Here is a 13,340-nt window from a genome sequence, read left to right as displayed (position 1 = left end):
CGTGTCACACTCCATTTGCCTTCTGGCAACAGGGTAAGAGTGCTTGGCTTTTCTCCTTTCTTCCCAAGTTCTTCAGTGTTTCTCCCAAAGGTACAAAAAAGTTCACGTGTTCACTATTGAAGMAATGCATATGAATTTACCMTAAAACTGATTGCATTCACWTTKTTCTAATTTTTTTTAAAGTTACAAWTGTTACAGGAACCTGATAGTCCATCATAGATCTGTACATTTTACAGTGCACTCCTTTTGTTGTGCATAAATACAGCATGTAAATTCAAGCTGTCATTAGAAATGAATGCATCACATTTTCGTTTTCATAAGCATAGATTGAACATCTAAGCAGATAATGTATCCAATAGTTTTTGTACCCAGACTGGGTTGCCTAGTGAGAGTAAAGAGGTGCTGGGAATCAGCTTGGTGAATGACTTTTAAAGATAGGATATCAAGCCCTTTAACAATGGCTTTTAAAAGTAGTTTAAATTACTGAAAGARTAAGTTCTCTATTACCCAAAAGTCCAAGTATCTAATGTAGTAAATACTGGTTCTTGTTTTTCATAAATTCAGTCCCGGTTAAGTCAGATTTTCTCACTGTTTKTCATTTGCGTGAAGCTCTTCGGGTTTGCAGTCTCAAGATACACTTCTTAGTGCTAAAGGACCAACTGAAAGTAATTCCAAAGCCATCTTCAAGTGTAGAACTATTAATCAGAATGGCTATAGGGGGAGTCCAGCAGCCGAATGAAATAAAATAATCCTGTCTTGCTGCCTAGATTGCAGACTGTTCAGATACCTACAATACATTTCAGTTTCTGAATTGTTATTCCTTCCACATTTATTTATTTGTCTTGGTAAACATTTGATTGATAGTGTGGAGCGCATTATAATATTTCCACACGTGTGTGTTTATACATATACACAGTGGGTCATGCCTRCAAAACAAAAACATGTTCCCATTCAACATGCTTCCTACTAAGTCCTTTTATTGCACCTCTGCTTGTTCTAGTTGCTACTCTAATAAGCCTCTRACAGGAAAAACATGTTTCTCCATACATATAACAGTTCTTTTCATGTAAAGCAATGCCTCAGATGTTGGTTGTTTTTGTACAGAGAAAGACGTTTGCTCTGCTGGGCTCAGACCAGTTCCTGAGCCAGGACACAGGAGTGGCATGGGGTGGGAATGGGGGGACACAACACTGTGCCCATCAGGTTCACAAGTGCTGTGAGTTCAAAGGCAAGTGAGGGGCWATTCTTGAGCCCTGTTTTTTGGGGTCTAGGGATTCTGTGTTCCTCACACATTTCTTTTGGTGGGGTGAAAAGGGTGTCCAATCTTCCTTTATCCTCAAGCACACACAGTGGGGCCAGACAGTTTCCCATGGAAGACAGGTGGCAGCTTCCTTTGGGATCTAGTGGCAGCCAAGCTTCGGATTCACCTGCTGTGGGTAATAGGTGCCAGCTGCTCTGGTGTGACATCCCACAGACACCTTGTGTGTCTGGCTGACACTGAGCCTCTTAGAAAAAAAGATTGGCCTGTAGCACTGTGAAATTTTGTATTTTTCTAAAAAGGAAGAAGGAAAATTGAATACTTGTTGCAGCTTTTTTTTTTTTTCCTGTTTTTTGGTTTTTTTTTAAATTACAGAGAAAGGTAGTAAATAACTAACAGAATACAGTTGTTTCTGGTGCCTGTTTCTAGCTAAAATAACGGGGGTTAATTATTAAACCTTTTACTTGGTCGCTCACTTGTGCTCCTGATGCTTTAATCCYGGGTCACAGAAAGTTTAAGAGTGCTTTACAGGGGAGACTCACTTCTTTTTGCCTCAATCTTTCCATGCTGACGGGATGTTACGGGCTTTGCTGTTTACAYTCTCTGTAGTTGCCATTGCTCATGCTGAGCTCTGCAAGCCAGGTAAGATTTGGAGCTGATTCCCATCCTTCTTTAGAGAAATTAGCTATCAGTTTAGACAACAAAACTGCCAACTTCTCAGATTTTTATCCTAACTGTTTGTCGTCAGTTTGAAGATTGAAACCCTGAGCATTTAGTTCTTTTATGAGTTTGCAAATTAAATATGGAAGTTGATCTCACTTAAAGAGGAAATCGTAAACCTCACTGAGACTCTATAGGGCTTTTCTTCATGCAAGTAACTTCTGTTCTCCTAAGTGGGTGATATCTTAAGACACTTTTAGAAACTGATATTTGTGAAAAAATCAGGGAGGTAAATGATTTAAAAATATATTGTGACTGACTATCAGTTTATGTTTTCTTTTTTCTCTTTGTGTCAGATGCACAGAATGCTTTCAAAGTACGGATTAGTATCAAAACAGCTTTGGGAGATAATGCAGTAAGTAAAGTATCTTCACATATTCTTCCTGATTCARTRTCTCTCAAAATAGAAGTAATACATMCTGTAAAATTTCTGAAGGCAACACAARCAATTTGTTCYGCRGTGTTAATTGTAATAGTTCACTCAAGTCATGATCCAAGCATCCATTTCTTGACATTTGACTAGCRCACTCCTTAAAATGGCATTCTTTAGAAGAAATATAAAGCTTGCTTGTTCATAATTTTCTGTCAAAGATTTTTTTTTCCCTCTGGAAAAGCAGTAGGGATGTTACACTTTAGGCATGAGAAGTGCTGCATAAATGTAAGTCTGTATTTTGGGAAAAGCACTTCTGGTTAAGAGTGCTAATTGTAAAGTCAAGTATGTCGGCAAAGAGAAGCATGAAAAGATTTTTAGGTCTTTATGAAATGGGACTTTATATCAGGCTTTCAGACAAGCATTAACTGTAGAGATCATTCAAGCATGTCTCATCAATTTCCTGCTAATGGAGGGCTTCAGAYAGTGGCCTTTCTTCTCTGCCTGTGGTGCAAAGGCTTGTCTCTTGAGGACTGAAATGCTCTGGCTTAATTCAGTTCTTTGGGCTTAATGTAGAAGTACCGGTGTGAGCAATGAGAGATACGGAAGAGATTGGGAWATTAGATGACTGAGTGGTCCTTCCTGATCTGAGGCACTATTTAATATGTCAGAGCCCAGTACTTTGTTAGTAGTTTTGAATACTTAGAGCAAATCAGCAGCATGTTAACAGGGTTCAGCAGAAAATTAGGTATGAAACATCCTGGGCAGTCATGCCTCCTTATAAGTCTGGTGTCTGATTATGTTATGAGCCCTGGGAAACACAAAGCAGTAGGTTGCATGTTGTAAAAGACTGGTGATATGAGAAACTCCCAATCACTGTAGAAGCTGTTCTAAAATTACTCTGAAAGATCAGGTAATTTAAACTAACTTTGGCAGGGACCTAAATTTCACTGAWAACTTCATAAACCAGACAAATTACAAATAAATGTTCAAGATACCTGCTAAAGTAAATGTCTGGAAATTCATACTGAAGTCAATTCTCTTGGGTGCGAGACTTTAATGAAACAGTAATGCAAGCCTGGGTATTTTTTTTATTTATTTATTAAAAATAGTGTTATACTATGGCTGAAATATATCAAAATAATTATTAAAGCTCCTCTTGATGATAACTGCAAGTAGTTTGATTCCAAGTTGGTTCAACATAGTAGCAAAGATCAAAAATTTCAGTTCCTAGTAATGCCCTTTTTTAATGCCTTTTTCTTCTCCAGCTATAGCAAAATAAGATAAGGTTGATAATTTAGATTTTTTTTTTGTTTTTCATTCAAAAAAGACATGAGACAAAACATTACCCTTGAAGGCACTTTATATTGCAAGCAAAAAGCAACAACTGAGGATTTTACTGTTTTTTTTGTAGTTGTTTATTTCATATAGCAATGTGTTGAAAGCACAAAGAATGGGACAATGGAGAACAGCATTTTAGAACAACTTGCTGAAAGTGGTATGATGCCATACAAGATCACCACAAATAATAAACAATTTATAAATTACACAGGTAGTGCTAGTAGTTCCTTTTCATTGCCATTGCAATCTTCTCTGTGGATGACTGAAATTGAAAACTGAAACTACTATGAAACTGAAATTCATTCTGGTTAAAGAATTTGGGACTTTACTTTTTTGTGTTATGTATTTTAGCAAAGAAAAATGTAATACTGTCATTGTGTCACAGTAGAAAATGGTCAACTTCGTTCATTTCCAAGTGACTGCAAGCTTCATGATAACAGAAAGCCCTGATACTGTAGGCATTTTTCTCTAGGATAACTCCAGTGTACATTCAGGGGCATAGGAAATAGATTGTTGCATCTTTTCACATGGTTTAGTGCATGTCTTCCACTGTGTGTGGCTGATGAAAACAGGACACCATTTTTAATTTGTTCACCAGGTAAGCTGTACTCTGAGGCAGGGAGTTCCATTTAGTCTATTTATTTAGTTCTTATCACAATGGAGCTGGAAAGAGCAGCTCAGATGCAGTAGGTATTCAGCCRTTATCATTTTATTTGCAAATAATGGGTGTACTTGACAGAGACGTTGTTTGCTGATCYGTACGAGGAAACACGGTGCCTGTAGGCCTAAATGGAAGGTGATTTATTAGTCTCTCTGAGCATGGTTTTGACTTTATGACTCTCTTCTGGAATAACTGATAGTCACTAATTGGTTTCTGTTCATGGAGTCAGCAGAGGGGTAGACAGGTTATTCATAAGGGACAGAGGCAACTGGGGAGTGAGAAGTGATGGRCACTGACAAGCCTGTAACTTGGTGGCACCACTCATTTTAACCAKAAGTCAGAGTGGTGGCACCTTGCAGGCTGCTGCCAGGTGAAGTGCACTTCCCTTCTGACTCATGTATTCGGGCTGCTTCCCRGGTAGAGGATGAAGAGGAGAAAGGCTGACATACACCTTGTGTCTTGCCACCTCATGGGACCTCAAAGTGTGTTTGYGTGTCTGTAGCCACTCTGCAGTCTGAGCGGCTGTATGGTTAAACAGAACCATTCAGGAGGGAAGAGATCTTGGAGGGTCCCTAGTCCTCTGCTGCCCAGAGCCAGGTCAACACTGAAATCAGGTTAGGTTGCTCAGGCCATTCTGTTCTCATTCTACTGTCTTAAATTTTGTCTTTTTAGAGCACAGTAATAGCATTTCACCACATCAGCAACTTACATTCATYATCTTATCTCATCATCTTCTTCGTTCAGTAAGAGGCATTGTAGTTAGCTGTATCCAGTTCTGCTCCTCCTTAACATATAGAGGATTGCAATTGCAACTGAGCCAACATCTTTGTAGAGCAATGCAGATGGTAAACATCAGTTCTGATATCATCGTGTAATGGTTCATTGATAACAATTATGTTTATAGCGTGTGGTTGCAAATTATATTTAATGCTTCCTCTATAGCATCAGAAAGTGTTCATCAACAGCTACAATGCATAGGAACATCCTCAGTCATCAGCTGCACTCCACRCCTTTGCATTTGGAGGATAAAGATGAAGCTGATAAAGCCCCATAGTAGAATGAATCAGGTTTAGTGGAAGATGTCTCTGCTCATAGCAGGGGAGTTGGAATTCCCTTCTAATCCAAATCATTTAAGGTTTCTTTGCACCTATCCCGCTGGAGAAAGCTGCTGATTATAAACTGTTTTCTGGAAATTCATGCCCGCCTGTCTTGAGTTCATACAGTTTGTTAGCTTAAAGTTGTTTGTGCCTTACTTTTCGTCCTCATGTTGCCTCCCCTTGTATGTTCTCKCATGCAGTCATGCACCAAGGTTCTTGTTCACCTGGAGCCCACAGCCACCTCCATCTCCTCTACTTCCCATTTCAATCTCCATTTTCTTGGGGCTTCTTGCTCTTCTTCCCACAAGGTTGTCTGCAATATCTTCTCTTGGCTCAGGGAGACCCCTGATTTCCAATGAGCTTTCTCTGCCAGTCTTCTCCCCCTCTTTCTTGCTGTTTTCTGTTTATTCTGTCTCTTTTCAAATACTTACCCTTTCAGCTGGGGTTGTAATTTCTCACTACATATTATTTTACCTGTTTTGAGATACCCTTTTTGTTATTCTGACTTAAAGAGGTCCTAGGTTACTGCATTATTTGTGAAAACTGTGATAAATTGTGCCTGCATATATGCATTGCACTAAACATAAACATACTGAGTACGTGTACTTGGTAGTGCTGTGTTTTATTTGTGTCCATGTAAGCATGAAAAGGAGTGTGCTTCATTATTATCCATTTTCAAGACAACTGATTAAATTATCTCTACAGCTGGTGTAATCCACTGGCTAACAAATGATTTTTTTTTCCTGTCCTTTTGGACCTGTTCTCAAARACTGCAGATGGCATGTAGGGATTTAGTCAATAGTGCCACACGCAGAAAAAAAAAGATCTTCCCTTTTACTGCTGCAAATTGTGCTTCATGGTTTAAATACAGATATGTTTAAAATAATGATAAATAGTCTTATGGCTCCCATCTGTATTAATTCCTTTACTACATGAYCTCTTTTTCTTTTTAGTACTAGTTRCTGTCATTACTGCCACGTTTTCATTGGTGCAGTGGGATCAAAACACAGGCTTTTATAATTTCTTTCCAAAGCATTCGTCTCTTGGGGTTTTTTTTCAATTTAAGTTCCCAGGTTGGCAAGCATTATCACAGTATGCTCACAGCTCCATTCACGAGGCAAGACTGGTGAGTCAGAACCCAGGTTCTCAGCACTGCAGCTGCACTTTAATGCTGCTGAASTTGTCTGCTGCCTCAGCTTTCTTGTCCCTGTCCTAACTCATCTCAGAGAGCCCATTTCACTCAACATTCATATAGAGGTGATAAACAAGATGAGTGTCTGCCCTTTAAATAACTGCCTCCTTCCCTGTTTAGTTTCCTAGTCCACAGGATGCCAGCACAGCATAAGGACTGCAGATATCTGAAAGTTGGATTCYCTTTCTTTTTGTGGAGAGTTTGCATCTCCATGCACCCAAAATAGGAATCTAAAAACCAGAATTAAGATTTTGAATTTTCAGTGCTATTTATTGTTTTTTTTTTATGTACATTGCTGGTTTTTGAAAGTATTATAAAGGACCATGAAAAAGTAGGTCCAAGCTGACAACAGAGTTAASTATCCACACCACTGGTTTCTGGTTTGGATGATTACAGAGCAGATTTTTTTTTTAATGCTGAAAGTTAAAGATTAGATTTGTTCTCTGATTGACTGAAGAAATCKGTTTCTAACCTCCCTTAATATAATTCCAAGAAACTAATAATATTTGTAATCTGCTGAAAGGGGAAATTCAATCAGCATGCTTCAGTCATGGTTCCTGTTRTAAAAATGTCATAGATGCAGTTCTTCCAGGTCATTAGAATTGCATATGTGAAAGAAAGCCCAGGGGAACCCAGTGAAGCTGTCTCAGAAAACTTAAATTATGGAAGCATGTTTTTTCATCAAAACAACATAGAAATGTTTTTGGAGCCTACATTCTGCTTCTTATTGAAGTAGTAAGGATGCTATTTTCTTTCTTTTATCCACATGCAATATAATAATTTGTAATACAGTTGAGTCTAGTAATCAGGACAGTATGCAGTAATAAGGCTGCAATCTCATTTTATTTCCTGGTGTCCAACTCCCAGAGAATGCCTTCAACATTAGAGGTCTTTTATTATTATTTTTGGGCAGAGGAAAATGGTCTTTGAGGGTGAATTTAAACCTTCTACTTTAACTTCATCCAGCAAAAGAGGCAAGGGCATGAATGTAGCTGTGTGGGGGAAGTCTAGTAATATGCCTAATCTTTGATATAAGAAACGTTACATCTCTAGTTTGGTCAGCTTTCAGAAACATTCAGTTAATTCAACATTTGGAAACATTCTTTGCAGTGTATACTATTTATATTACAGTTTATATTGCACTTTTGTTTTTCCTTTATAAAAAGTCCTTTGTCTATGCTAAATAATGGKCATTTATTTTCTTAGCACAACCAGAGAATTTATTCTTTTTCTTGATCGATACAGCATTTCAAGGTCAGCAACTCTTTTCCCTCTCTGTACTGCCAGCACTGGTGCTGGAACTAATTATTTTCCATCTTCCTTTACAGTATGCCTGGGATGCTAATGAAGAGTACCTCTTCAAAGCAATGGTGGCTTTTGCAATGAGAAGATATTCCAGCAAGAGCACGACTCAGTAAGCATCTGCTTGGATTTGCCTTATACATATTAACAATGCTGCATGTAGTGGCCTGTCCTCTGCTGTACTRAACTGTAGAAATCATTATATAGAGATTCCAAAAGCTGTTCCAGTACACTTCTCTGACACCCAGATACATATTTAACATCATACTGTCTCTGTCTCAGGCAGTGTTCCATCTTTGAACCAGTATCCCTGTTGATGTGAAGTGACCCAGCTGTGGATCTCAGTGGGATGGTGTCAGTTCACTTTAAGCAGCATGGGACAGTAAGATTTGACACCTTGTGGAGATCATGCTGGGGGGAGGYGCAGGGTCACACTGGGAGGTCAAGAAAGGCAGTACAGACCTTTGAGTAAGGAGCTCTGGTGCTTCTTAGAGCTCAGCTTCAGCAGTGTGCTGCAGATGAGCTGACTCAGAGCCCTGGGAGGTGGATAGCTGTGCTGTGCTCGGCTGGGCGTTCCTATCCCTGATATCACAGTGGTTGAGTTACCTACCATCAAGAAGTTTCAGATGTTGCAGTGCAGATAGAAATCAGCCTTTAATTGGTTTTGGGATTAAATCTACCCTGAGGTATTGAATATTCTTTTCAGGCTTCTGATCCTTGCTGCTGTATGAAATTAGATACCAGATTAGACAGACCATTTAGTAAGCTGTATTTTCAGGATGCTCTTATCTTTCTTCAGTGAAAAACTTTGTAAGTGCATTTCCATAGGCCTATTATTTTTTTCATTGTTTTTCAATCTGAAATGAAAGATTGATGGTTCTGGTAGGCTAAAAAGGATAAGCTTTCCAATTTTCTTAAAAATAAAACTGCTTCAGGCTGTCCTTGCATGAGGTGAAGCATATTCCAAATTTGCAAAGATATTAGTTAACTTTWGTTACATGGTGATTATTGTGGCTGCTGCACTTCTCTTAAATAAAAGGAGATTTCCCCCTCTGCATGACAGGAGTGTTTGATTCCTGCTGTTTCATTTTTATGCCTCAGAAGTGGTCTCCTTTGAGCAAGAGAGCATTACATCAAGCTTAACAAAAACAGACAAGTGTGCTACTCAACACAATTAAAATGACACTTAAAAAAATGAGTTCAAGATACAAGCTAATTACAGATGATTATGTAGGACTTCTTTCTCAGGTTTTCAAAGCAGCAGAGTTTTCATTCAGCATCTGATCCATAAAGATTCACTTTTTTATACTTATTTTAGTCCTGGGTCCTTTTTAAAAATTATTCTCTTCCTTCAAAGTCATAGTGCTTTCATACAGCAAAAAGCCAAAAAAGATCACAGCCGGTGATCTTTTTCCTCTTCAAGCACTGTGGTTTTCTGTAGACTGAAATAAGGTTGGTGCAGGAATGGGAAGAAAGTCAAGCCAGCATGGAAGGAGTAGGAGTTGTAATGACAGTTACCTGTATCCATGCTGGGCAATCATAGAATTTATACTCACTTAATTCAGTTTGCTACTAAGGGAGTTTTCATCTGGTCAAATATGTTGATGCCAGTGTTACTCCATTCTGAAGGTGGTGTTGCACACATCAATAATTCCCTGCTACTAAGTTGGTCAGAAAACTCAGTATTTGGAATCAGCCAGCTGTGGGCATCTTTACGTCTATTGAAGATGATMTGAGGCTTTCTCATGGGGTATAACTTAGGTACAGCCTCATGGGGTGTATGACTAATGACTCATCTAGGACTTAGAGACACCTTTGGGGTCATTATGGACAGCATGTCACTTGAAGGACAGCACTGAGGTCTGGCACAACTTCCTAGGCAGCAGGCTGAGGAGTTTCCTATGCACTGACCTCTCCCAAATCCCAGAGTCCCCGTTTAGTGATGGAGAAGCTAGAYGAACCTCCCAATACACCTCAAAAAACCTGCCTGTTCCATGGGAGCAGGAAGACTGTGAAAGCCTCTGTTGTGTGAGATGTCCTGGTAATAACACACCACTTTTCMCACCCTTGTGGCTGGCAGCTGCAAGGAAGGAGTGCAGTCTCACTTCATCCCCTCTGCCGCAGGAGGTGTGGGAGCTCCCGGCATCCCAGAGGGTACAGCAGCATGCTGTGMACAGGAACAGCACCCTGCCAGAGCTGGTGAAGAGACTTCACTGGGGTGAAGAGGGAGGCACAAGCAGGAGCTTGTAGCAAATAAATTACGTTGCACTGCTGGCAAATAAATTGCATTTCACTACAGGAGCTCTTGCAGGAAAATGCCAACAGATTTTCTTCAGGGAATGTAARAGACCAATGAGCAATTATTCTGTCATATAACAACAAATGGCCTGTGACTGCATTCTGGAAGCATCTAAACCTATGGAAATTTTGCATTCAAATAAAACTCATGAAAAAAATCACTATTATTTTACATAACTGAATACTGGTTCTGCCAGGGTGTAAATTAYGCACGTGGCCATAGCCAGGATGTGACAAACCTCCCCTTTACCATYCAATTAATTTCTAACACACCCACAGCCCTGAAGTAACTCACAGCCACAGCTAACTTCCACATGAGACCCAAATGCCATTAACTTCAGGAAGCTGTATCAGGCCCCAAAATAATTTGTATGGTGGACCAGGATAACCATTGTTGCAGTCTGCCTCATCATTTTTGACATTCAAAGTCACCTCCTTAGGCTTCTGAAGTTGGATAAAAGGCAGCCTGTGATGACGAGCATTTCAATAGGCTGCTGAAAACAGTAGTTGATGCTGTTGTTGTCCTTGTGTAAGCACTGAGTGATCCAGCACAGAATGGGGAGGATTGCACGTTACATCTCAAGTTCTCTAAAGTTAATTTCTAAACTGAAATTTAATAAATCATGGAACAGTGTTTAATGTTTGAAAGGCTTTTCAAAATCAAGTTTGCGCGAAACAAAAGAAAGGCACAATCAATCAAATTATTCARTAACTATTATTAGAGATACAAATCAATACTTCTTTTTCAGTGGAGAATTAACACCCCTTTATTTCCTGTTTTATATATGGCCTTTCAATTGATTTGCAATACATATGGTCATGAACTACGTAAGCCAACCTTTGATCTCTTAGTGTTAAAAAATTAATGTTGTAGCCTGTRTTGGTAACCCTGGTTTCTCTAATCTGTGACTCATTTGAAATAATATTAATGTATTTTGGGCCCTAAGACTAGTTAATCTTTAGAGCAGAAAGCATGTAAACACATTTGTTTTCATTCAAATAACAGAATCTACTTTGGGTACATCTTCTTCCCATTTATAGATTAAAAACCCTGAAATTTTCCTTACGAAGTGACCAGAAAAATGATCATCAACATTATCTATCTTCCTAAGACAGTCTTTTTTGATACTAAAAATATTGTGACCATTCAGAACAACAAAATAAGATTCTGAAGTAAAGCTGTTACATCAAGCTGATCCCATGGCTGCTGGGAACAAAATAACATTCCTTTGCAGGAGCAGCTGCAGATCCCTGGATTATGAAGAGCAGGATGCATTTGGGAGAGCTGGAGATAGGCATCTAGGACTTGGGGACTGGGGTTCTTTCATGAGTTAACAGCCACTGCATGCACTCAGCTCCTTTTGACTCTCTGACAGCTTTCTTATCCCTAAACAACCCTTTAAATTTCCATAAGGAACAATGATGGTGTTTCAGGCCAAGGAATTGCCAGGATTTCCTGTACTCTAGTCACCAGTGTTTGAGTACATGAAGGGAAATGCAGTTTTGGATGTTTGCCATGGTGCCATAAGGCCGGACCAGGATCTYGTCATTTTGATGATAATGGTCTCCTATAATCCCCACGTCAAAAATCTATCAGCTGCTAAGGAAAGAAAAAATGCCCACATATATATTTACAAATACACTTCATTAATGCCTGGAGAGGCCAGGTTTCTTGGATCTATACAGTGTGACTGCATAGTTGCAATGGTTCTGCGTGTTGTGAATTAAACCTGCACACAAATGGCATGGGAGAAAAAAAAAAAAGTGCATCACTGAACACAAATTGCCACATTGGTGCTTGTTGAACCAGTTTGTTTTGTTGTTTACTTACCCCCTTTGAACTAATCATGAGTAGGATTATTCTCTTTGGAGCCTGGAAGGGTTTGTGGTGTTTGGATTCCACTGATGAAAAGGTGGTGGCAGTAAAGTCAGATTTTGGATGCTTGTAATTGAGAAGGATTTTAGAAACAACAGGGAGAAGAAGGAAGCCAAATTTATGTATCCTAGTGTGATTCTTGCTGCCCCTTGTTTCAGTGCTGTTTGTTCTAAAGAAGATGTTGAATGACTGTGGTGACTGACTGCTTGTCTCATGCTGAAAGCTGTGGCACTTCAGGGAAGACCCTAGCTTGAAGAGTCTTTGAATGAGGGTATGGAAGTCAGGGTGTTCTACTAGTCTTTGTCTACCTTTATCTTTCTCTTTGGGGATCAATTTATCTTTCTATTTGGGGATCTTTCTTCACTTACCCCATTTCAAGAGCATCTCTAGGGCAACACCAACTCAGATTTTCCACCTGGCCCAGTTTTTGATTGCACCATAGAAACTGCAGCTTTAGGAACTTTTATAACCTAAAGTTTTGGGTCCTACTGTTATAAATACCAAGATAGAAACCTTCCTCTGCAGTTACAGTTTTAGATATTCTGTGAAGTCAGCAAGAGTTTGTCAGCCACCAGCCAAAAGAAAGCATTTTTCCCCCTCTCSTGTAAATTTTGTGCTTTCCTTTTGTTTTGCAAAGAATAAATCTGCTTTCATCATCTGACTGTTGCCACAAAACTGATGTGAACATCTTTTCAAATTTCAGAGGATGGCTTTCCTCTTTTGGCCATAAAAATATTCTGTATTTGCAAAGTTGATATTGTTTTAGAGAGGTAAAAGTGGACATTTTGGCAGTGCCAAATCATTGCTTTCCATTTTATTGTATATCTTTTTGGAACGATCACTCAGCCCAGAAAGCCAAGTGTATCCTGGACTGCACCAAAAGCAGCATGGCCTGGAGGGTGAGGGAAGGGATTTTGCCCCTGTGCTCTGCTCTGGTGGGAACTCACCTGCAATGCTGCGTCCAGCTTGGGCTCCTAGCACAGGAAGGACATGGACTTGTTGACCAAGCTCCAAGGAGACAAAATGAAATCAGCTCTGTTGGTTGGAGGATGGTGCTAATCATGCCAATCTTGTGGCTTTGATCCCTGTATGGATCACTCCCATGAGAGTTGGACTTAATGATTCTTGTGGGTCCCTTGCAACTCAGAACATTCTGTGATTCTGTGATTAGAGGGCTGGAGCACCTCTCCTGTGAGGAAAAGATGAGATAATTGAGTTTGTTCAG

General features: G+C 39.5%; 1 protein-coding gene across 1 annotated transcript in view; it reads left to right on the top strand.

Moving 5' to 3' along the window:
• Window positions 1-1,756: 1,756 nt before the first annotated feature.
• The window catches only part of CLTRN (collectrin, amino acid transport regulator), a 21,335-nt gene continuing 9,751 nt past the window's right edge, over window positions 1,757-13,340 (top strand). The window contains exons 1-3 of the mRNA XM_057375121.1: window positions 1,757-1,900; window positions 2,275-2,333; window positions 7,968-8,053. Coding sequence (XP_057231104.1) covers window positions 1,834-1,900; window positions 2,275-2,333; window positions 7,968-8,053 — 212 coding nt within the window. The 5' untranslated portion in view covers window positions 1,757-1,833. The remainder of the gene's footprint in view (window positions 1,901-2,274; window positions 2,334-7,967; window positions 8,054-13,340) is intronic.

This window comes from Malurus melanocephalus, unplaced genomic scaffold (assembly GCF_030028575.1).
Source record: "Malurus melanocephalus ecotype Western Australia unplaced genomic scaffold, MMel_1.1 scaffold_239, whole genome shotgun sequence".
In the NCBI taxonomy this organism is placed as follows: Eukaryota; Metazoa; Chordata; class Aves; order Passeriformes; family Maluridae; genus Malurus; species Malurus melanocephalus.
This window is presented reverse-complemented; position numbering and strand designations above follow the sequence as displayed.